At 62.7% G+C, this 23,332-nt stretch overlaps 2 protein-coding genes across 5 annotated transcripts in view; both read left to right on the forward strand.

Annotated features, from left to right (window-relative positions):
• Positions 1 to 1,839, forward strand: part of SPNS3 (SPNS lysolipid transporter 3, sphingosine-1-phosphate (putative)) — a 36,701-nt gene extending 34,862 nt beyond the window's left edge. For all 3 annotated transcript variants that reach the window (XM_045804850.2, XM_087867483.1, XM_087867482.1), the window contains one exon: positions 210 to 1,839. In XM_045804850.2, the coding sequence (XP_045660806.2) occupies positions 210 to 283 (74 nt within the window). In that variant the 3' untranslated portion in view covers positions 284 to 1,839. The remainder of the gene's footprint in view (positions 1 to 209) is intronic.
• A 6,137-nt stretch (positions 1,840 to 7,976) lies between these two features.
• Positions 7,977 to 23,332, forward strand: part of SPNS2 (SPNS lysolipid transporter 2, sphingosine-1-phosphate) — a 29,524-nt gene continuing 14,168 nt past the window's right edge. Inside the window, exons 1-2 of one of the 2 annotated variants that reach the window (XR_006780874.2) lie at positions 7,977 to 8,481; positions 20,284 to 20,349. Coding sequence is in view for 1 of the 2 variants with exons in the window: in XM_045804855.2 (XP_045660811.1) it covers positions 8,112 to 8,481; positions 20,284 to 20,349 (436 nt within the window). In the remaining variant the exon portion in view is untranslated. The remainder of the gene's footprint in view (positions 8,482 to 20,283; positions 20,350 to 23,332) is intronic. The other variant, XM_045804855.2, reaches the window with a different exon arrangement.

The following is a 23,332-nucleotide window of genomic DNA, read 5'->3' on the forward strand; positions in this document are numbered from 1 at the left end:
GTGGAAGCAGGGGGCACAGGAGGCCCTGCATCACCAGGGGAAGCAATGGGGCTGACCCTGGGGGTGGCCTTGAAGGTGGGGAGAAGGGGTTGCATGTGGAGTTCATTCTGAAAGCAGAAGTGACAGGGTTTCCTGACAGACTTGCCCCGGCCTGGTCCCAAGGCCCTTCTGCCTCCTCTGGGGCCGGCTGAGCCTCTTTCCTCCTGCAGGGACCCCCGACAGCAAGGACGCGGAGAGCCGAGCCCTGCTTTCCGGCACCCGTGTCGCTGCAGAGGACCCCTGAGGCCCCCGCTCACCCTGCTCGCACCACGCCCGCCGGTCCCCCCAGCACCAGCGCCTCTGTCCCCCTTTGGCTGTGGCTCTGGGACCCCGGCCGAGCTGCACCTGTCACAGCTTCGCTCCCAGCCGGGGAGCTGGCAGGGCCCGTGGCCGGGCTGGGGATTGAGCTGTCAGCGCCATCTGCGGGAGGCCTGGGCCCGCGCCTCTCCCCGCACGAGGCCGCTCCAGCCTGGGGCCCCCCGCCTGGCTGCCGTGGGCCCTGATTCAAGTGTGGCCCGTGGATTCAGGCCGTTTACAGCCCTGTTAGGGCCTCCAGGTATCTCTGCTGGGAGTGGGGGCGGGAGGGGGGGAGGGCGGCCCGGGCCAGGGAGCAGGGCTACTCCCCACCTGGACCCTGCAGGTCAGGAAGGCAGAGGACACCCCTTTGCCCGAGTCACCCTCTGAACCGAAGGTGGGGGCCATCCGCTAGCCTCGGAGGGCGGTTTCCACTCTGGTGCTGGTGTGGCTTCGAGCACCCGGAGGAGGAACGTCAGATCCCACCCCGAGTCAGCTGCCCTGGAACCACGCTGGGGGCCTCGCACCCCGGCCCCCCACCCGCCGCTCATGCACCAATCCCGGCACAGCGCGTGGGGAGGGCTGGCTCTGCGGGACTCCCACTTGCCGCTGGGCTCAGAGCAGCTGGGCGCGGCAGGAGACCAGCAGCTTCCAGGCAGACAGCCGTGGGGAGGCATGTCCTTTCTGCCCCGTGAGCACAAGCTTCTCTCCTCCGCCCCTGGTGCCTGGCCAGCAGGGCCTGCCTCCCAGGTGCCAGGCTCTTGCTCACCTCCTGACCCTTGCTTGCCCCGTCCCTGCCTCTCTGACCCCACTGCTGGACGGACAGGCTCCAGGAGTGGACCCTCCAGCTGAGCGCATGCCTGCCCCCCCTTCCCAGCCCTGCCTCAGGAGTGGCCGCCCCTAGGCTGACCAGCCCCTCCACCTGCAATCTGACCCTTGGAGCTCATAGAACCGGCTGCTCCTGAACTTATAAGGAAAAGCCTATTTGGTAAGGGACCTGCACCCAGTTACAGTGTATGCAGGGTTCCCACATCGCTAAGCAGTTTTCTCCTACCCTCCACTCGTTTCTGACCCTGTGTACCCAGACATAAGGTCAGAGTCCACGGGGTAAGGGTTCCGTCCTACAAGACAGCTTGCCCCCAGCCCCACCCACTGGACAGGCCAAGCACAGGTGCACGTCTTCAGCTGTGCTTCTAACCAACCGGCTACGAATCAGAGGCTCCCGTGCCCCGTCCTCAGATTCTGTTAACAAGCTAGAGCGGCTCACAGACCTCGGGAAACTCATTTACTCATTAGATCACCGGTTTATAATAAAAGGACACAACTCAGGAACAGCAGGTGGAAGAGAGGCCCAGGGCTAGGAGTGGGGCGGGGCAGGGCCGCCGTGCCCCCTCCAGGAGCCCCACTCCGCCAGCACCCCCACATGCTCACCCTATTCTTTTTGGCTTTTATGGACGCTTCATTACTTAGACACCATTGATTAAACCATTGGCTTTTGGTGATTGATTCAACCTCCAGCCAGTCATCTGTCCCCAGAGGTCAGGGGGTGGGACTGGGAGTTCTGGCCTCCAGCCCCCACCCCGTAGGTGGGGTCCAAATGCCATCTCATTAACAAACAAAAGGCACCTTTAGGTCTCTTAGCATTTAGGAAATTCCAAGGGTTTTAGGAGCTCTGCGCCGGAAACAGGATGAAGACCAAACTTGTAAGTCCCACGATCACGCTTGGTTTCTCTCACGCTTGGTTTCTCCCGAGAAGGAAACGCCCAGTCTGGGGCCGGGGGGCCAGGATGCCACAGACCCGCTTGGCATCACTGGCTGTGTGACCTGGGCCACTTCCTGCAGCTCAGACGTCCGGCTGTGTGTTAAGAGGGCCTTGAATGTGGCTTTTCCAGCCCCCATTGTGTGATTCCCACAGGCTGGGTCCGGGCCCACAGAAGCCCCGTCTAGGGTCTCAACCGTCCTCCCTGTGCCCCTGGAAAGCACCCCTGAGAGGCTCAGTTCCCAGAAAATGGGAGAGGGCTTTCCAAGAGTCAGAACGGCCACTCTGCCTGCCCCACCCCAGAGTCCAGCGGCAGGGGAAGAAGATTGAAAACCTCCTCGTGCGAGTTCCAGAAACAGGTGGGGGGGGGGCAGTGGCTCTTACTCCAACCCCGCCCGTGGACCTCACAGCCCAACACAGGGCAGGGAAGCACCAGGCCAAGTGAGCACACCTGTGGGCAGAGGAAGGGCTTCTGTGCCCCAGGACCCTCTGCACAGATGGTGGGGGGAGCTGGCAAACAGCAGGAGAGGGTGTGGGGGAAGGGCACTCCCCCTGGAGAGGACAGCGGCAGCGGTACAGGGATGGGGCAGAGGGCTTCTGTGATCTTGCAAGGTGTGTGTGCTCTGGGGGCTGGAGAGGAGGCAGGAGAGACCTGCAGGGACCGGGGGCTTCAGCTGTAGAGGGGCTACGGCTCGAATCCTGAACCCAGGGTTTTCTGACGCAGTATATCGCGGGATTTGGGTCGCTGGGCTGGACAGGGTGGGCCTGCTAGGACTGAGCTGAACAGAATGCCCAGCTAGGAGTTTACAGGGTGTTCTCATCTAAAGACTGGGGGCCGGGCAGGCGCCTGGGCTGGCGGGCTCTGCAGCTGTGCCCACACTCCCACCACTCCTGTGTCACAGGGCGGTCACTCAGGCCTCGCCGCCCTGGGGCCACAGGTGTGGGTCCCTGAGAGCTCAGCCTCTCAGGCCGAGCAGGGCGTGGTCAATCGAGCACACCTGTCTGGCCTTAAGGACAGTTCTGAGCAACCGCAGAGGCCTTGAGGCTCGTGTAGCCTCTTTGTGGGGAATGCACCACTCAGCAGGCCCGGGCCCTCAAGCCTCACCCACCCCCTCCGTGTATTCGCCGCTCATCCCGGACAGCACGAGCATCCCGGCTCCCGGGTGTCATCATGGCTCTCAGGTGTGTGTCTGTCAGCGTGCTCAGCTCTGCGTCCATGTGCGAGCATGTGAGGGTGTGGTGGTCCACTCTTCCATCCCGACCTCAGGCTGGGAGGGTGGAGCACGGGCCTCGAGATGGTCACCCCAACCCTGGCTTATCCCCCTGCAACACCAGACACTGTTCTGTCCGCTTCACTCCCTGGAGGGCCCGTCCTTCCTCCATGTCTGAGTGGGAATGTGAAGTGTTGGGTTGAATGCGGCCTCTAGAGACACAGCTGGCAGGAGGCCACTGGCTCCAAGCTTTACCCACACAGGGAGGTACGGGACTACGTCTGTTCCTCCCGTGTGGCTCTCAGGGTTGGAGGGCTGTGTGCAGAAGACACCGAGGGGCCATCTGGGGCCAGAGCGGGAGTTGCTGGAAGCATAGTAGGAGCTCGCAGAACTGATGGGAACAATGCAGATTGGGGGGTCAGGGCTCCTGGGCCGTCTTATTGGGGGCCTTCCCCAAAGCGCCAGATGATTTTCCCTGTTTTCTTGCCACCCTACTCAAGATTTAAAGCCCGGGGTAAGAGCGTCCAGTTGGATCCGATGGCCATTCCTCGATTTCTAGCTCTGTTAAGCCCAGGAAACCAGGGTGCTGCCGGGAAGGGGGTGGACTTTGAATGGCCAAACAAAACAGCAGTGAAAGGAAAACAAACACAAACAAAGATGGTGTCCATTCTAATGATCTTGGGCAGCCACGGGTCCGACCGCTCTCCGATGCAGCCTCTTGGCAGGACCGGGAAGAAGCCGGGCTCGGTGTCCTTCAAGGGATTCTTTGTTTCTGGTGGTCTGAGTCCATGATCAAAGGAGGCTGAAGCTTCTATAATTTAGAAAGCGTTAAAAATGTTCAAATGACAGAACAGGGACGTCTGTGTTAGTGAGGACTCGGAGCCATCTGTTCTGAGCAGGAGAGAGAGGCAGGGACGGAGCTTTCCGAGCAGAACGTGGGAGGCAGGCCCGGGTAGGGGGTGGAGGGGCCCTGACGAGTCCCCTACTTGGCAACAGCAGGAGCAGAGAGGGGCGACGTCTCCCCGGTGCCGGGCGCTGACCTGTGGGAAAGGTAACCGCAGGGTGGGGGGAACGGCACGTGGACGCTAATGGAGGGCGGGGTCCGTCAGGGAGGAAACGCCTTTTCCAGCGGGGTCAGGAGAGGAATCTGGCGGGTGTCTGAGTCACTCAGAGCAAGATCTATGATGCGAATCCTGTACACCTGCTAAATGTCATTTACTCATTCAATCAACAAACATTCCCGAGCACCTCCTCTGCACTGGGCCGTGCAGATGAATCAGGGTATGGGCCCCCCCGCCCCCCCCAGCTCACAGCTGGAGCTGGGGGGGGGGAGTTGACTTGAGTACACACATCATCAACACAATGAGTTTGGTGTGAGGGAAGCACACACAGGTAACTCAAGCAGCCCAGAGGAGGAAATGACAACTTTCCAGGTGGGTCAAGGAGGGCCGCCTGGAGGAAGTCACCGTCTGCGCTGGGGTTTTCAGGGAAATTGGGAGGAGTGAGCTGGGTAGACCCCTAGGCAGAGCAGGACTAAGGGCAGGGGGAGGGGGCTTCCCGTGACGCTCTCCGTGGTCCTGAACAGCACTGTCTTGCGGGGAGAGCAGAGACTATGCCCACGCAACCCCCATTCCTGTCACGCCTCCAGGCTCCGGAAAGTATCCTATCCGTGAGTTCAGGGAGCTCTGTTTTCAGTGGCGGAGTGTACGTTTGAGAGCCGGGCAGTAGGGTCTGAGGCTGGAGATTGGCGTGGGTCGGGAAGGGTTCTGATGGGTCTTGGAGATCGTGTTAAGGAACTTGGATGTTTTTATGCCATGGGCAGTGGGGAGCCATGGAAAGCTTGTGTGCAAGGTGGTGATGGGGTCATGGGTGTGATCCAGAAAGTTTATTGGCAAGAAACACGGAGAAAAGACAGGGATGTTGGGGCGGGTGGCGTTGAGTTTAAAAATGGTAAGCCACAGAGAGGGTTAAGCTGAGTCAGTGAGCAACGGGACACTGGGATTTTCAAGAGAAAAAGCAGACAGGCCCCGGATGTGGTTGTTGAGGGAGAAGGAGTCCCTGGTGGCCCCAGGTGTCCAGCTCCGCGACGGTGAGGACGACGGTGCTATTGGGCAAGAGATAAGTGGTACCAGGGTGGAGCAGGTTTAAGGGAAGGATGATGAGCTCAGTTCTGATTGCATGGAGTTTAGGGAACTGTGGGAGATCTGGGGGCCATGTAGAGATGAGGCCACATCTAAAAGATGGAGGGTGGGGTATCCAGGGCACGTGGATGATTGCTGAGAGCCTGCCGAGGGTGAGTGTGCCCCACGAGAAGGGAAGAGACAGGCCTGAGCCCTGGGGGATGGGCAGAGGGGACTGGGCTCCCTGTTACCAGCCGGGGGAAGCTGGTGTTTCTGAGAGTGCCCTGCAAAGATGTTCTGTGGTCAAGCACACATGGGGACACAGCAGCCCATACCTCCTCCCGGGAGACTCACGGTGTACACCCTCAGGTTAAAGGCTCTGAAAAGTCTAGGCGTCGCACACAAACGTGGAAGGTCTTTAGCCATCGCTGAGATCAGCCTCGCCCTTCTGGGGCTGCTGAGAAGCTGTGTCTTAGCGGAGCTCAGAGCAGCATCATGGGGCAGCAGATGACACATTGCCTCAGGGGCAGGCACACCTGGGATTAGTCCAAGTCCCATTGTTTACCAGGCGCGTGACCTTGGGCACATTCCTTCTCTTCCCTGGGCCTCAGTTTTCCACCAGTGAGATGGAGGTCAGGGCCTTACACGTCCTATGGCTGATGGTCCCGTGATACTGTCAGAGGCTCTCAGGAGACCACTGAGACTTGCCCAGGGCCACAGGGTCAGAAAGGGCTCTTGTCCTCCCCATCGTCCTGCCCTCGGTGGCCCAGTTTCTATCCAGAGTCTTGCTCTAGAGAGTGCCTTTGAGTTAAAATCCCAGAAAACCCCACATAGTAAGAAAAGCTTCTCAGAGGAGGCCCGCATTTGAAAGGCTCAGAACTCTGACCTCTTCCCCTGCTCTGGGCCTACTGGTCCTGGGAAGGGAGTGCTCCCCTTTCTGGTCAAGAGCTAAAATTGTCTCCCTGGGCAGGGCTATGGCTGAAAGGAGAAGGAATTTTGGTGAGTGGAAAGGGGATCTTGGGGTTGGGCTTCGAGCCATGGTTGTTTCTCCTTCACAGCTGGACGCAGCCCCACAGCTGGGCACTGTCCCCTAGCTGGCACCACCCCGGCAGGGATGAGGGGCATTGCCAGGGCCCAGCCCCAGCCCCACGGGGCTCCTAGGTCCGTGCTGCCCTGTTGAGCGCCTGTCGTCCCAGGGCGCCCAGCAGAATTTCCCGGATCCAGCTTCAAGCTGGGACGAGGCAGCGAGGAACTTTCAGAATGGTCTGTTTCCTGGCCCTCCCGTGACAGTCACCCATACCCAACACACCGAAGCGTATTTTTAGTCACTTTGCAGAAGTTAAAATACACCTCGAAAGGCGCCAAGAAACACCAGCCTGGGGATTAACTCTGCCTGCAGCAGGAGGGTGCCTCGTGCCTCATCACCGCTGGCTACGCCATGACTCACTGTGGCCAGCACTTCTGTGGGATGCACCTGTCTGTGGACTCGGGGTCCAGAGCAGCCTGCAGTGGGAACTGAGCTCCCGACCCAGGCGGGTGGTGTCACAAACCCGGCTCAGCACGGGCTCTGCCACCAGCTGGCTGCATGTCTGTGGTGGGGTCTTTTCCGGACCCTGGGACTGGCCATGAGACATGGGGTACTTCCGGTTCTCCCGGCTCCGTGTAGTGCTAACATTCTGTCCTCAGCACTTTGCATGGGATTTAATTTCAGTCCAAGTCTCAGACAGATGAAGGGGGTGGGTTTGGGGGTGGGACACAGAACCACAGCTCCTCTGAGATGGGCTGTGGCCCTGAACACGGAAGTTACTGGACCACGGTCCTGGGGAGACAGGACGCGCCCTCCTCCATAGCGGGTGGTGACGTCTCAGACTTCCAGACTGAATCTGTCCTCCTCTCTACCCCGGGAGACACACAGAGACCTAGAGAGGGCTACGGGTCTGCCCAGGGTCTTCCTTTCTGGGCTTTGTCCCTTCCCTGGCACACAGCTGGAAGTCTGAAGCTTGGGAGGCCGCATGGGAGCCCGGCTCTCCCTGCCAGGGGCTGCCTCTCGGTGGGGCCCGGGTAGGGTCTCGGCGCGCACACACAAATGGGACCAGGGAGAGGTCAGGAGCTGGATCTGGGTTTCCCTGGGGCGGTGGGCAACGTAGTGGCCCTCGCCTGGCTGAGGCCTGGGGCCTGGGCCCAAACCCCCCACCGGTCACGCTTCTAGGCTCTCCCCAGGCCGGTTCAATCAGGGCGGGCGAGCAGCTCTCCCGCAAGCGCCCCGCCCACGCGCCCGAGACCCTCTCGCCTCTCCCCTGGACGCCGCGCGCGCTGGGCCGGACCCTCCCCGCGCGCGCCCGGAACTCCTGCGCGTGGGGGAGTGGGGGAGCCCCGGCTCCTGCCCCCGCGGCCGCGCGGCCCACTGCGCCCCCGTCGGCGGCCCCGGGCAGCACGTGCGGGGCGGGGCCGCGGCCGAGCCGCGCGCCGATTGGGCCCCGCCTGGTGGGCGGGGCCGGGCCGCAGCTGTCAGAGCTCCGGCAGCGGCAGCGGCGGCGGCGGCGCATCGCTGGACGCGGGCCGGAGCGCAGGAGCCGACGGGCCGGCCGGGATGGTGCAGCGGCGGCTCCGCGGCGCACGCACGCACTGAGGGGGCCCGGGCTGGGCCCCGCGCCCCCCGCGCCCCCCGCCGCCCCGGCCCCGGCCGGCATGATGTGCCTGGAATGCGCCTCGGCGGCGGCGGGCGGCGCGGAGGAGGAGGAGGCGGACGCGGAGCGGCGGCGCCGGCGCCGGGGGGCGCAGCGAGGGGCTGGAGGTGGCGGCTGCTGCGGGGCGCGCGGAGTGGGCGCCGCTGGAGTCGCGGCCGCCGACGATGAGGTGCAGACGCTGTCGGGCAGCGTGAGGCGGGCTCCGTCCGGACCGCCCGGCGCCCCCGGCACCCCCAGCCGCGCAGCCGCTGCCAAGGGCCCCAGCGCTCAGCAGCCCAAACCAGCCAGCTTGGGCCGCGGACGGGGGGCAGCTGCCGCCATCCTCAGCTTGGGCAACGTGCTCAACTACCTGGACAGGTACACCGTGGCAGGTGAGCGGGTGCCCCACCCAGCCCGAGAACCGTGACCCTCCGCCTGGAGGTACCCCGGGAAGCCTTTGGTCCCAGGGCCCTTATGTTCAAGCCGTGCGTGGGGTTTCTAAGGGCCCTGTTCTCAGGCACAACTGGACGAGTGAAGCCCGGTGAATCACGGGTCCAATCCGGGGCCCGCCCCCTGCCCCCCTACCCCCGCCCCGCCGGGCCAGGGGCTAAAGGAGTCCCCATCCCTGGAGTAGCCCGCGCGTCCTCGCCAGCCCTTGACGTCCCATCCGTTGTCCTCTTCTCCGAGAGTCTCCTCTGCGTCTCTGTGTTCTCGCCTCCGTGCCCCCTCCCGCCCCAGCCTCAGGTTCCCCGGCCTCTCTTCCCCTTCCCCCAGCCCAGGCGGTCTGTCGGGCCATAGCGGGTCAGTTCCTTCCTTCCTCCGCCGCCTCCACTCCCCTGCGTGCGTGTGGCGAGTGCGCGCGCCCCTTGCGGGTGTGCGCCAGGGGAGACCGGGTGTGTGCGCGCGGGCGGCTCGGATCTGTGTGTGTGAGCGCGTGGCTGACAAAGGCTCGGGGCTGCGGGGAGCGGAGGGAGGGGCGGGGCGGGTCCGCGGCGCCTGGGGACCCAGGATGCGGTTTGCAGCTGGCCCTGGCTACAGGCCTGAAGACGCCTCCCCCTACTCTATGGCGCTTGGGGCCTGGGGTGGGGCGCAGGCCACTGGGGCTGTAGAGGGGGCTGCCTCATCCCGTGGGAGCATCTCTGGGAACCAGCCTTGGGGAGGGGGTGGGGATCGATAGCACAGCTAGTTTCTGGTCCCAGATTTGCCCCTCGTGTGCTTGCTGTGTGACCTTGGGCCAGTCTCAGCTGGTGTTTGGGTCTGTTTCCCATTTGTGAGGTGGATGAGCCCTGGGCCCCTGGGGGGTAGGCAGGGTTCTGGGGTTCCGGCGGCTCACTCCCTCTCCCCCAGTTCTCAGGGGTCTGTGAGTAGGGCCCTTCCGTGGCCTGAGCTGCCTCTAGGAGAGAATGGTGTAACCTTGAGAGAAAAGTGCTCTGGCCAGGCTGGTATGAGGGGTTCCCTGTGGGAGGAGAGCGTGACTCTACACACGGCACCCTGGCCCAGAACCTGCCTAAGCACAGCTTAGCAAAATCTGAAACAACAAGGAAAGAGAGAAAGGGAAGGAAAGGAAGGAAAGGAAAGGAAGGAAGAAAAGAAAAGAAAAAAGACAGCAGGAGGAATTTTGGACAGACTGTAAAGAGAACTCTGTAGGTCGGGGGAGAGCCCTGGTGTAAACCATGTGGCCCTGGGTCCCCTTCCCTTCTCCTGGCCTCGGTCTCCTCTGTTGAACGGGGTTTTGTGTCAGGTAGAAGGGGAGAACTCTGGTGGGAGACCCTTGTCCTCCTGCTCTCCAGACCCCTTGGCTCTCCGTTCTCTCCCGTTCCAGGGAGCTGGAAGCAGGTACCAGTGGTACCAGTTTCTGAGCTGGGCCATGCCCATGAGGCTCTTTCTTTGGAATGCTCAGGACGTGCTGCCTGGGACCTGGGAGCTTAGGTGTCACCCTGAAGTGGGGAGAAGTCAGAGAACGTTGGGGACTTCTGTGTACAGATGAGGAGACCGAGGCCCCGGTGCGGTCCGCGTCCAAGATGGCCTGGGAGTGCATATGAGGCTGGCATTAGGCCCCCCGGTTAGCCTTGGCCTGGGAAGAGACTTCCCACCTTCCAGCCGGCACTGAACGGTGCAGCTGCTGGCATTGTAACACTTCACAACTTGTTTTTTTCCGGCCCCAGACCACCCCTCCCTGGTATTCTCAGGGACACTGACTCTGCCAGGGACTGAGGGGAGGGGGTGGGATCCGGAGGTGTGGAGCTTATCTGCCCCCAGCCCTCCTTGGGTCCCAGAGTCAGCATGGGAGCACGAGATAGGAAATTTCGAGTGCATAGGTAAGGGGGGATGGACAGCGGCAGCTAAGAGGGGCGTGGGGCCGTGGGGAGGAAGGCCCGGAAAACCCTGTGCAAACAGCAGCCAGGGCTATGCATCCCTCCCTGTCCCTGGCCAGGGCTCAGGCACCGCCCCTCCCCCAACACCCGTCAACAACGTACACAGATTTCCTCTCCGGATAAGCCTGGCTCCCTCTCTTTATGGCAGACTCCCCCACGCCCCTGCCCCCAAGTTCAGTTTTTAGGAAGATTGTCTCTATAACAACTACTATGGCTTGATGTGCTTGGAGGGGGAGGGCAGGGGAGTGGTCATTCTAGACCTGAGTCCACCTGTTGCTGGCTGGCCCTTCTGGGACACAGGAGGGGAGGCAGACACTGAATTGCTCAGTCCTCTTTAATATTTGGCCCACCTGGCCCCTGAGAACCTCACCTGTGTGGCCCTGGCTTCCTCGTCAAAGAATGGAAGGCATTCCTTTCTCTTTAAATCTGTTCTGTGCCTTTCTACCTTTGTGGTATAGACCAACTCTCTCCAAAAGGAATACCATGCAAGCCACATACACAATTTAAAGATTTCTAGGAGCCACATTGGAAAAGTAAAAAGAAATAAGTGAAATAAAAACATTTTATTCAACCTGCTATATCTAAATATTTCACCATGCCATCAATGTAAAAGCTATTCATGGGCCATTCTGCTCTTTTTCTCATCCTGACTTTTGAAACCTGGTGTGTAACCTACAGTTACAGCGCCTGTCCGTGGGGACTGGCCACATGTCAGGCAGCAACAGCCACAGTGGCTGGGCCCACTGCCGTGGGCAGCACAGACGATGCCAGGGTTCGAGTCAGGCTCTTCAGCTTTCCAGCTGGGTGACCTTGGGGGTGTCCCCTGAGCCTTCCAGGTTACCGCTTCCTCCTCTCCAGCTCCTGGGTTTGTGGAGTACATGAGGATGTTTCCAAGCACCCGGGCCAAGCAGACCCCCGGGAGAGCTGCGCCGTGTCCACTGCCTTTCCCTCCCCCGTGTCTCTGCAGCCCCACCACGTCTGAGCCACACGGTCCCTTTCAGGTCCCTTTGAGAGCCCCTCCCTCCCTTCGCCACCAGGCCGGTCTCCATCCTGGGAACGGCGCGCTTCTGCCTCTGCCCTAGTACTCCCAGCTAATTATGGCCTCTCCTCCTCCCCATGAGAACCCCCTGAGGGCAGCAGGCCTCAGAAGCCGGCCAGGAGGGCCCAGCCCTGGCTTCGGCTTTCTTCCAGGGCTTGCTTCAATGGGATACGAGCAAAGTCACCCAGAAGCCACCTCTAGATGCTTCAGTCCATCTCCTGGCACGGACAGAGGAGGACAGGCACCTATTGGAGCTCACACAGTGAGAGGAACAGGACCGGGACCGCCCCGGGGCAGTTTTCTCTCGGTGGAGGTGGGGAGGGCGTCCCCTGCTTCTGGCTGGGGCCAGAGCCCTCCGAGCATGTGAACTTGTGCTCAATTTGGGAGAGGCAGTTTGAGGTCCCCTCAGGCACGTGGCTCCTCCCGTGGCCCCCACCGGCCTGGCAGCCCCCCAGTCGCCACTCTGAGCCCAGTCACGGCTGCCAGCTCAGGAGAAAGAGGGAGCTCGTCAGCTGGGGGCCTGGGGTTCTCTCTCCCCAACTCTGCCTCCTGGTGCCGGTGCCTGCTCTGGGTTCCCACTCCTCCATCTGTAAAATGGAAGCCGAGCCAAGGGTGTAGGAGGCATCGCTCCGCTCCTGGAGCCGGGCCCAGCTGGAGGAGCTGGCATGGGCCTTGCGCGGCGTTGGAGAGTGGCTCTGGGGAGCTGAGACCCTGCTCCGACCTCCCTGAGCCCCAGTGTTCTCTTCCTCTGACCCAGCCGGTGGCGGACCGGGTGCTTGAAGTTGGGCCATGCAGGGGCTGGTGATGAGAGGCAGAGCCCTGCCCTGGGGGAGCCCTTTTCTGCCAAGGAAGCTGAGACTGGTCTCCATGGCAACTGCTCACTAGCACAAACCCGGGAGAGCTGAGCACAGGGACCCAGCCGGGCACGCGGGCCTGGCAGGACACCTGAGCTGGGTACAGGTGGGGGCTGCCGGCCTGGGGCTCCTGGCTCTCATCTGCCTGCTGGAGTCTGTCTGGAGTTGACGGGGGGAAACAGAGGCCCAGGGCCTGGCCCAGGGTCCCCTGGCTGGGAGGAAGCCAAGTCAGGCTCCCAGCTCCGGGGCTGTCTTCGTGGATAAAGATGGTCAACACCGCTATTGCCCTGCCCCCTCGGGTGGCCTTGTCCCCTTGGGTGGCCCGGCCCTGGCCACCGCCACGTCAGCACTAAGTTCTGCCGGGCGGGGTGTCCCAGGGCCACATTCCAGAGGGCCTGTCTGGCAGGCCGGCAGGCAGGTGAGCGGCCAGGCGGCCTGGAGTGCCAGCGCCCCAATGACTAATCGCCAGCACCCGTCCCCGCACCATCCGGCTGTGCTGCTGCCTGTCACAGGAAGTGCCCTGAAACGCGCTACCTTGGTCTGCCGCCCAGGGCGTTACGGGCCAGCTCCTGCCTTGGTTTCCCATTTTGTGAGGGGCAGGAAGGACGGAGCCGCTCAGAGGGGAGGGGCTGCTGTCTTTTCCCAGACAGGAAGTGGCTTTTGTTTCTACCTGGGCGTGGGGGCCTGAAGTCCTGCGCCCGGTCTGGCCGGCCAAGGGGGATGAGAGCAAGGGAGACAGAGACAGCCCTGGCGTGATCCCCGGGCTCCCTGCGGGGCCCTGACTGTCCCCGCTGAGCTTCCTGTTTCTGGCGGTGCCAGACCCGCTGTGTCACCTAAGGCAGAGTCTGACCCTCTCTGAGCCCTGAATGCACAATCGATGATTTTGTTGCTCCCTTTCTGTGGCCAGGATCTTGCTCCCAGGGGTCCTGTGAGGCACGTGGTGCCTTTTGCGCCGCCCCACCCTCCCCCCCAGCTCCACCTGCACCCTCCTTCCCCGGGACAACCAGGCCAGTTCCCCAGTGGCTGCAAGCAGCCGAGCTCAGTCTCCCCTGCTGGGTCTCAGTGGTGCCTTGCCCTCCTTCCAGAAGGCTTCCCCAGCTCTGTGGGCTGAGCCCAACTCCCAGCTTTCTACCACGTCTTTCAGCACACCTACCCCGTTTCGAGGGGCTGAGCTCCGTCATCTGCGTGGCCCTGTAGGCATGGGGGGCTGGCCCAGCCAGGGCCCTTGTCGAGCGGCTGAGTGGCAGGGTTGGCTTGACCCGGTCCTGCCTGACCCCAGCCCATCCTTCTGGGCTGAGGGGCCTGGTAGGTTTGGATGACCCTGCTAAGGCCCAGGCCCTGTTGCTGGGGCCAGTGCTGCCCTTCTGTCCCCACCATACAGCGAGGTGTATGGGAGGGACATGGGGGAAGTGGTCAGGAGGGGCCCCATCTGCCCCGCCCTCAGCCCTGGCGGAGGGGTCTCCTCGCCCCCACGTGGGCAGAATGGCTCCTGGACATTCAGGAGGTGATTCTCTGGTCTCCTCTGTGGGCTGTGAGGGCCTGGCCCTCTCCTGGCAGCTGGGAGGCTGGCGAAAGGGTCCCGGGGGAGTTGGGTGAAGGGCAGAAGCAAGAAGGGAGCAGCAGGGAGGCACCAGGCAGAGCTTGGAGGCTGGGGCTGGGGGTGGGGTGGGGAGGCTTCCCCACAGGTGTCCCTCTGCCGCCGTGGAGACCGGGCTAGGGTCCACGCCCTGCAGACGGCTGGCTCCATGTGCTCCTCATGGTCCCTTCACCGTCAAGCACGGATTTGCCAAACAGGGTCCTGGGAAGCAAGGAGCGCGATCGGGCTTTGTAGACTGTCCAGGGCTGCACCTGGGAGGGGTGTTGTAGCTTGGTCACTCGCTGTTTCTCGCAATCATAAGGGCAGTTGGTGTGGAGGTGGCAAGGGGCTGGTCCCAGCCAGTTTTCTGCGGCCTGTTGGATGAGGTGGGGAGCACGGGTCCGCTCCTGCCTGGCTCTGTGGCCTCTATCCCGTGTCACCTTCTGAATCTCCGTCTGCCATCTGAGAGGGTGGGCGCGGCTGTGGGTCTCGGCCACCGAGGCAGTGCACGGGGAGGGAGCAGCCCTGAGGCCTTATCTTTCCCCCATGCCCCGGCCTCATCCTAGGTCTGCCGGTCAGGATAAGGGTGGCCCCGGTGGTCTTGGGGAGTCCCTGAGCCAGGACAGGGCTAGGGGCAGGGGCGGGGGGGGGCGCGTCAGGCAAGGAGTGGCTGTGCAGAGCCCCCAAATTACTAAGGCCGAGTCTGGTTCCAGGAAAGCTGGCCCCAAATGATAGACTAGAACCACGGGACAGAGGCCAGGCTGCCTTTCCCCGCCCACTCTGGGCACTGAGACTTGGTGGGAGGGGTAGGGCTCTGAGCCCCGGGGGTCCGGGCTGGACAGGGGTGTGCTCCTTTCTAGGACCTGCAGAGAGGGAGGGGTGCGCCAGCTGCTGTGCTCTTTAGGGGCACGGGCTTCGAGTCTGGGTCATCTAGGGAGGAGGCTCTGGGGCTGGGGGCCTCCACCTCACGGTCCCAGTGGAGATGACCGCCAAGCCGTTCTGACAGTAATGACCCAGATTTGTCAGGCGACATGGGGTAGGAGGGTTGGCGTAGGCAGGTGTATGCGTGACCAGTGTGGTGGAGACTTAGGGCACATGCGGCTGGGACCTACGGGGGTCCTAGGAGCTGTCAGGTGGGCAGTCAGAGCAGGGACCAGATGCTCCCGGAGGTCACTCAGCTTCCCCCAGGGAATGGCAGCGGGAGGTGGCCCCACGGAAGCTCTGGAGCAGGTTAGAAGTGAGCGTACGTGAAGGCTGGTCCCGGCCTTCAGGGACTAACCTTGGCCAGTCCCCTCAAGTGGGGGCGGGGGGTGCCCGCAGGGCCAGCCTGTGGCTTGCAGCCCTAGCTTTCCAGAGCCAGGTCAGCAGAGCCAGGCCCTCAGGCTCCTGTAATTACCGGGGCGGGAGCTGTGGCTGAGCGTTGGAGCAGGGGTGATTCTTCTAGACTGGGCCAGCTTGGAGGCCTCCACAGAGGACCCCGTCCCTTTGAGACGGACCAGCCAATGGCAGGCATGGCCCAATCCTTCACATCCCTAGGCCCTGTCCTTCCAGCCGTCTGTCCCATTTTGGAGAAAAGAACAGTGACGGGGGAGCTCGCCCTGCTCTCTGGTCATGGCCTGGGGCTCCTGCCCCATGAGTTAGCGATCACTGATGGTATTTTATAATATTTACTGATTATCTGCTATGTGCCAGGCAATGTTCTAAGCACTTTATACAGATTAACTCATTTAAACCTCACAACCATATGAAGCAGGTCTTAAAATTAAGACACAGAGAGGTTAAGTAACTTGGCTAAGGTCACACAGCAGGGTAAGTGGAGAAGCCAAGATTTAAACCCAGATGGTCGGCCTCCGGAGGCCATGCTCTTGGGAATTCAGCTAAGTTGTCTGCTGCTCTGAAAAAGGCAGGGTGAACGTGGGGTGATGATGCCTGTGTTTGGGGGAGTGCCCAGCCCTGGCTGACAAGGCAGGAAGAGACCTCAAGGTCATGTCGCCCCAGCTTTGCATCTGAGGCTGGTCTGGGCTGGGGGCTCCCAAGGTCAGTGTGATTTCCTCTTCTCTTTTGGGCTTGGTGAGGCCTCAGTGATAGCAGGTCAGGACCGGGACCTGGCTTCTCTGCGGTCTCCCGGGGGACCCGCCGTGATGAGGGGGGACCGGCTGTGATGGGGGCGGCTGTGATGGGGGGGACCATGAATATCCGTGTCCAGCCAGCTCTCGAGGTTACAGACACCTCTTCAACAAGAGCTGCAGAGGCAGGGGTCGGGGGGCAGCCCCCGGGAGACATGACCTCAGGTCTGGGCCCTGGATACGGGTGGAGGCAGAGCCCCCCCGGGAAGAGGGCCCGGCTGTCGTCGAGGCTCCCGGGCCGGCAGGTTGTGCCACGCACCACACAGGGGCCTTGGGCTGCCAGGCCAGTGGCTTCGAGTCACCCCGGCAGCGAGTCAGTGCATCCCGGGGTCTCACCTGGGTCGTGGTGACCTCCCACGCTGGAAGTCTGGGCTTTGTTGGGGCGGCCGTAGGGAGTCCAGGTAGCGCTGTGGTTGGTAGTGTTCCTGACCAGGGGTCGGGCCAGTGAATTTGGAGGAACTCACGGGTGACTCAGTTCTCGCCAGAGTTGACAGCCCCAGGCCACGGCGTCAGCTCCTTGAGCCCAGAGCCCAGGACGCAGGGGGAAATGGAAAATGCACATGAGGTCAGGCTGCAGAAGGGTGCTGGAGCCCCAGGAGGAGGCCGGGTGGCGAAGAAGAGGGGCTCTCTGGGGCCCACACATGGGGCTGCGGGAGGCGAGGGGGCTCTGGGCTGGGGAGCACCACATGGCTGCCCTGGGAATGGGGAAGGGGGCAGGGTCGAGCCTCCAGGGGTCTGGTTTCAGGGGAGTGATGGAGGGGAGGACACTGAGTTTTTGGGGGTCTTTTATGAACTTCAGCTGTGAAGGAGGGACCGAGAAGGAGGGGCAGGCAGAAGGGGCAAGTCAGAACTGTTTTCACCACTGGGGCGAGAGAGGGGTGTGCACATCTGTGAGCAGAAGGCAGAAGTGAGGCCCAGGCCGGGGGTGCCCCAGGGCCCAGGAGGCAGGAGGGACAGCTGGCCTTGGACAAGAAGCGAGACCCTTGGGGCTTGGGAGGGGTGTAACTGGGGGTCAGCAGGGGAGCACATTCAGACGCTTCCGCTACTCCAGAACATTTTCTTGGGCCCGGGAGGAGGCCCCTGTGGGGATGATCCTGGCTGTGGGTCGGGAGAGGCTGGACTGGCAGTCGTTGCCATCGGGTGGCTGGGGGCTGCGTGTGGGCTGGGGGCCCCACCTTGCACACCCCAGGCTGGTGGAGGGACTTGGCCTGGGCTGTAGGAGGCTGGTCCTGGGCGGGAGGCCCGTTCTGTGACCCACCAAACCTCAGCCTCCAGGAAAGAGGCTAAAAATAAGGCTGTGGTGGGAAGAAGGGAGGGGTGTGTGGGCCCAAGCCAGGCTGGAACCCAGAGGAAAATCCGAGACGACCGGCAAGCCGCTGTGACACATGCTTCCCGAGCCAGCGGCCCGCAGATCTCACCGCCTGTGGCCGTAGCCCCTTCCTGCCCCGTAAGAGGGAAAACAGCCCCTTACGGCTTCAATGAGGCCCTGTTCCCAGGGAAGGTTCTTCCTGGAGCTCAGGCCGCGGACACAAGCCTGGGCTCCGGGGTGCTGGGGTCCTTTGTCTTGGGGTCTGGCCTGCCCAGGAGTTCCCAGGATGTCCATCTGGATGTGGAAAAATATTCTTCCCCCTTCCCAAGAGCTCTGTGTATCAGAGGAAGTCCAGGGAGGCTTCCTGGAGGCAGCGGCAGACCTGCGGCCTTGAAGAGCTGCAGGGGGCAGAGCACGACTGGTCAGGTAGCTAGGATGCGCCTGGGGCAAGAAGCAAGAGTGTTTGGATTTGCTGGGGACACAAGCTGTCTTCATGATGACCGTTTTGATATGGCTACCCCTCCCCCCAGAGTGAGCCCCCTGCCCTCCTCTTGGCTGTGGACAGGCTCCCATTGCGCACGGCCCTGGGGGAGTCCTGCCCTCCTGCTACGGCCCAGCTGCACCTGTCCCTCAGCACACCTGACGTGTGCCAGTCTCTGCTCTGGGTTCTGCAGATGACCTGCCACCACCCTGCTCTGCAGCGGCTCCTGCTGGAGGGGGATGCAGCGTCCACTCCCCCACCCGTCTGTCCACGAATGGCCTCTGTGGGCGGGCTGGGTGCCGGACCCTGGGCTGCGGGGCAACAAGAGCAAGGGACATGCAGGGGCAGAAGAACACGTTTTGGTTTTTGCCGACGGGCCTGGTTTCCAGCCTCATGCCGGACCCTTGTGTGCCGTGTGACACAGGGAACGTGGGGTCGAGAATCCTAGGTAGCCACAGGATGGTGGGAGCCTCTGCAGAGCCTCACCCAGCCCTTGGACCTTAGCAGCGACTGTCACTGCTGGCTTTTAGCTCCTAGCCACGGTGCACCCAAGGAGCGGGTGTCCGTGTCTCTGCGTGTCTTCCCCGTAGAACTCATGCACCCTCATGTGACAGGTGCTAACGCAAGAATGAACAGGGGAGCGTGCAGGCACCTGACTTATTGAGGGGAATGGGAGAGGGAGAAATTGGGAAGACTTCCCAGAAGAGGAGGTGCCTGAACTAGTCTGGAAGGAGCAGCTGGGACAGCACAGCCCACGGGTGGGCGCTTGGGAGCCATGAATAGTCTGGGAGGCTGGAGCATGGCAAGGGGGGCAGGTGGTGTCCTGAGAAGTGAGGCTGGCGGCGGGGTCGGAGGGGCTGAACCCACAGCCCATGGCCTGGTAAAGGCCAGGGTCCTTGTCTGAGGCACTGGGGAACCACGGGAGACACTGAGGGTGTGAGCGAGGGAGGGGAGCGGAGGCCCCGGCTCAGACGTGGGCGCGAATGGGCTGCGGGGCTGGAGGTGAGTGCAAGTGGTTCTCCACAGTCGGGCCCACAGTTGGCCCCGCCATTGCCATCCCCATCCCATCGCAGGCCCGGGACAGGCCCCAGGCTTCCGCCTTCCGGGCATGGCCACAGCCCGCCTACGTTATTAAGTCATTAACTGGGCCTCGCACAGCCTCTTCATTACGGGTAATTATGGTAAACGCACTCGGCATTCACAAGGAGGAGGCCAGTGTCTCTCGGCTGTCAGGCCGCGTCCCAGGAAATGGCTCTCAGGGGGACAGCCTCGACGGGAGCCTCCGGCAGGCCTGGGGGGACAGTCTGCCCGCTTTCCTGCTGTATGACTTGGGGCTGGCTCAACCCCCTGTGCTTCAGTTTCCCTGTCTGTCCGGGGGTAATAGTCCCGGCCTCACGGGGTCAGGCTCCGCAGGGTCACGCGGGGCTTGAACCAGTAAAGCAGTCACGGCTCTGAGATGCGCACCAGGTCATCATGATGAGCTCTGAGGGTCCCCCGAAGGCAGGCCTGGTCCCTTCCTCAGTCCCCAGCATGGGGAGCTTCTGGGGCAGCCCGCCCCCCACCCCGCTCCTTTCTTCCCTATCCCTTCTCCGTGCACATGTGCGGTGTTCCGGGGCCCAGCCGCCTGCTGTCCTCAGAGATAAGCAGAGCTGGGGGCTTGCTTAGGAGCCTGGTTGAGCTCTGGGAGAGGGGAGGGAGGTCCAGGAGGTTGCTGGCCCCCATGTGGCCATGGCTCTGTCTGCCCACGGTTGTTGCTGACATCTAGTTCCTCTCGCTGTGTCTCCCCTGCTCCGCCGCCCCCCCCCCATGTGCCAAGTCCTGATGGGAGAGCAGAGATGGCCAGGACTTGGAGAAGGGCAGGCATGGCCTCGAGGGGTCCCCTTCCCCCCAAGAACCCTGGAGCCCTGCCTGCCTCCCTCTGCATCTCAGCTCTGGTGTCAGAAAAGTGGGGGTCCTGGTGATAATCCCGAGGACAGCTGGGTGAGTGAGTGCACGTGCAAGTGGGTACGTGTGAGTGCTGCCTGCCACCCCTGTGCCCACTCCTTGGCTGGAAGGCTTCCTGGCGGCTCTCAGGGGCTTTCTGGGCTCCCCGGAGGGCAGGGGGGGACACAGAGTTCCAGGCTGGCAGGTGCCTGGTGACCACGGAGGAGCCCTGCTTGTCTGTGCCTCCGGCCCCTGCTGTGGCCGAGCGAGGGGCTAAGACCCTATCCTGGGAGTGAGCACGGGAGGCCCAGTGGGGGCAGCATGGCAGCTCAGTCTGCAAAGTCCCCCGTGGCCTGGCCAAACTGGGCAGGGTGGCGTTCTGTAGATGGGGCCAGGTTGGGCCCTGCCGGGTGGGCAGAGGCCTGGGCTTGGCTTTGGGGTCTCCTAGGAGGGCTGAGGGGTAGGGGAGGCCGGACATCACACATACGCACCCTCTGTCTTCCCCTCCCAGGCGTCCTTCTGGACATCCAGCAGCACTTTGGGGTCAAGGACCGAGGCGCCGGCTTGCTGCAGTCAGGTGAGGCCCGCCCCCCACCCCCCAGACCCCCCACACCGGCTGCACCTTCCCTGCTGGTCTCTTGTGACTCGAGGGAAAGAACAGGAGCTTTGCGTCCACATCTCTCGGTTGTAGCTCACCGAAGACTCCCTTCCCCAAGCCCCTACCTCTCCTCTCGTGACATAGACCACTAACAGCCTGAGGGGGCAGTGAGAGAGTACAGGGGTGCGGCCACGGCCCACGGCCCTAGGGCTGACCCTTCTTTTGGGTCCTGGGGCTCCATCTGGACCCGGTGGCCCAGGTTCCACCCTGAGGCTGCTGGACGGAGCACCTTAGCTGCTGGGTTGGACGGTGTCAGCAGAGGCTTGGTAACCCTGTCTCCGTGGCAACCCCCCTCCCGCCCCCATTGCTTCCATCACCCTCAGGCTGGGAATCCTCGCTTAGATGTCAAAGCAGGAAATCCCCTCGGTCATTCCCAGGGCAGGAGCCTGAGAGCCTGGGTCATGGGCTGCTGCTGGGCCTGAGGTCCTCTGCCCCCGGGCTGGGCAGCGTGGCGGGCCGTGAGCAGTTGTGCCGTGTCTCCTTTGTCCCTGGCCGACCCCCTCCGTGGCCCCAAGCTTGCCGTGTGGCCAGGGGCCCGGTTCCTTTGGCCCTGGAGTCCATGTGGCTGTGAGGCCCGGTCAGATGTGTGGGAGGAAGTCTGCATGGTCCGCATTCCAGTGCATGAACCCCTTCCCGGGCCTGGGCTCCCCGGGGAGGGAGGGGTGGAGGGAGCCGGCTCTGTCCAGGAACCCGCCTGACCTGTCTAGGTGGCATTCCAAGGAGGGCTGTGCCAGGCCTCCGCACCCTGTGGGCTGCTATGTCACCACCAACCGCACACCCTGCAGCCTGGGCTCCTTCCCGGCTGGGCTCTGGGGCTCAGAGAGACGGTGTGATAGCTGCAGGCTCAGCCCCAACAGACAGCTGCGTGAGCTGGGACGAGGGGCAAGGCTGATGTGGCCAGCCCCTGCCTCTGCCCACATCACTCCCCCCAGGACATGCACCCGAACTTGTCCCCTGGCCCTTCCCCCTTGCTGGGCCTCCGTGCGGGGCCTGAGCCAGTCAGCCGTCCCAGGACAGGTGCCTCCAGCCTCCTGGGCTCTGAGCACATGGTGCCCGCCACTCAGCCTGGATGAGAGAGTTCCAGCCAGGCGTAGCACGGCAGAGGGAGGCAGGAGAGAGCCCAGTTTTCCAGCGCCCCCCCTGTGGCCCCTGAGTCACTGGGGACCCGGCCGGCTGGATCTCATCCCCTCCTGGCCTTGGCCTTGCCGACTGACAGGGAGCCAGGATCTGCCTCAGCTTCCACCACTCAGCCCCCACCAGTGAGGGCAGGGCCAGCACAGCCTCCCGGGGAGGGTGGGAGGCTGTGAGGCTGTGAGGCTCTTGGGGCTGCTATAGTTATGTCCTCAGCCACCTTCCTGGCTGAGAGACAGACAGCACGGCAGCCCCCACGACCCCTGGCGACCTGGCTGCAGGTGGACAAGAGAGCCACCAGCATCATCCTCCTAGAAGCCCCCTTTGAAGGAAGCCTTCCTTCCCAGACGAAGGGGCAGAGGTCAAGAGGAATGATGACTTGCGGGCCTGGAAAGGGGGTCCGTGTAGGCCGTCCTCGTGGCGTGGGGACGGCACGCAGGGGGCCACGGGCTTGGAGAGGCCTGTTCCGGGGCTCTGAGCTTCCGGCGTGTCTGTTCTCAGGGTGGGTGCCTCTGGGCTGTGGTCTCTCAGAGCCCCTTACCCCGTGGCCTTCACCCTAGCACCTACCCGGGATGGCCGCTGGAGCCTAGAGACCAGGCAAGCGAGACCAGGATGTGACTCAGTGGGCAACCAGGCAAAGCAGCTAATTGGCCTGGGCCCCAGGCACCTGCCTCTTCCCCAGCCCCTGATAAGGTCGGAGCCAGGTGGAGGGCGCCGGCCGGGTGCTGCTGTTTGCCCAGATCAAAGGGCGAGGCTGCGAGCAGGGTTTTCTGCTTTTTGTGGGTGCCAGGGGCTGCTGTGCCCAGAGACGGGGGGGGGGGTGGCTGAGGGTCAGGCCTGGGCCTGCCCCTGCCGTTTCCCCTGGGACCAGATCTTGAGAGCGGACTTGGGTAGAGCCTGCCTTCGGCAATCCCCTTGCAGATTGCTGCCAGCCCAGAGCCGGGCCCGAGTCCCTGCGGGAGCCTCCATGATGACAGCTCTTGCTGTCCTGGGAAACCAGGGGCATCCAGAGCCCACACCCAAAGGGCGGCTGGTGCTGGGCCTCCTGCTGGCCAGGCCCTGGGCTGGGCTCTGCCACGGGCTCTGTCCCTGCATTCCAGTGGATTCCCTCTCTCCGTGGGAATGGAGAACGTGTCCAGTCACCACCAGGCACAGGGGGCACCGTGGGGGCCTGGGCATTGGGGGGGCAGGGACGGCAGCAAGGCTGCACCTGGCTCTGCCCGGTGGCAGGTGGATAAGAATTCCCCGAGGATGGGACATTTGAGTGGGGCTTTGAAGGATGAGCTAGAGTTTGTTCAGGGTACAGGTCGTCCAGCCCGCCTCCTTCCTGCACTCCGAGCTGGATAAAAGATGCCAAGAAAACACTGAAATTACATAGCTGAACTTGAAAGCCCAAGCTAGCAGGGGAATTCCCAGGTGCCAGACGTGGAGAATTGAACCGAAAAACAGGAATGGGCGCTGGTATTAAAGACAAGTGGTGCAGAGCGCCTGGGGACCAGTATCTGTCACGGGAGCTTGTTACGGTATTTTCAGTGTAAACATTTTTACGATGAAAAATGTTAAATAATACGTAAAAAGTAGAGAAGCACGATGAAGCTCCACAGAGCTCTTGGGCCCCGTGTCCAGGCTCCGGGGTTTCTTTGCTCTGAGGGGGGCCCGTGCAGCCTCGGCTTCCAGCGTCGCATGGTGACTTGGTTCCCCCCCAGAGCCCAGGCAAGCTCCCCGATTTCTGCCTGTGCCCCCAGGCCAGTGGTAGTTTCTCTGTCTGTGG

This window comes from Ursus americanus, chromosome 14 (assembly GCF_024610735.1).
Source record: "Ursus americanus isolate L20-20 chromosome 14, mUrsAme1.1.p, whole genome shotgun sequence".
Lineage (NCBI taxonomy): Eukaryota > Metazoa > Chordata > Mammalia > Carnivora > Ursidae > Ursus > Ursus americanus.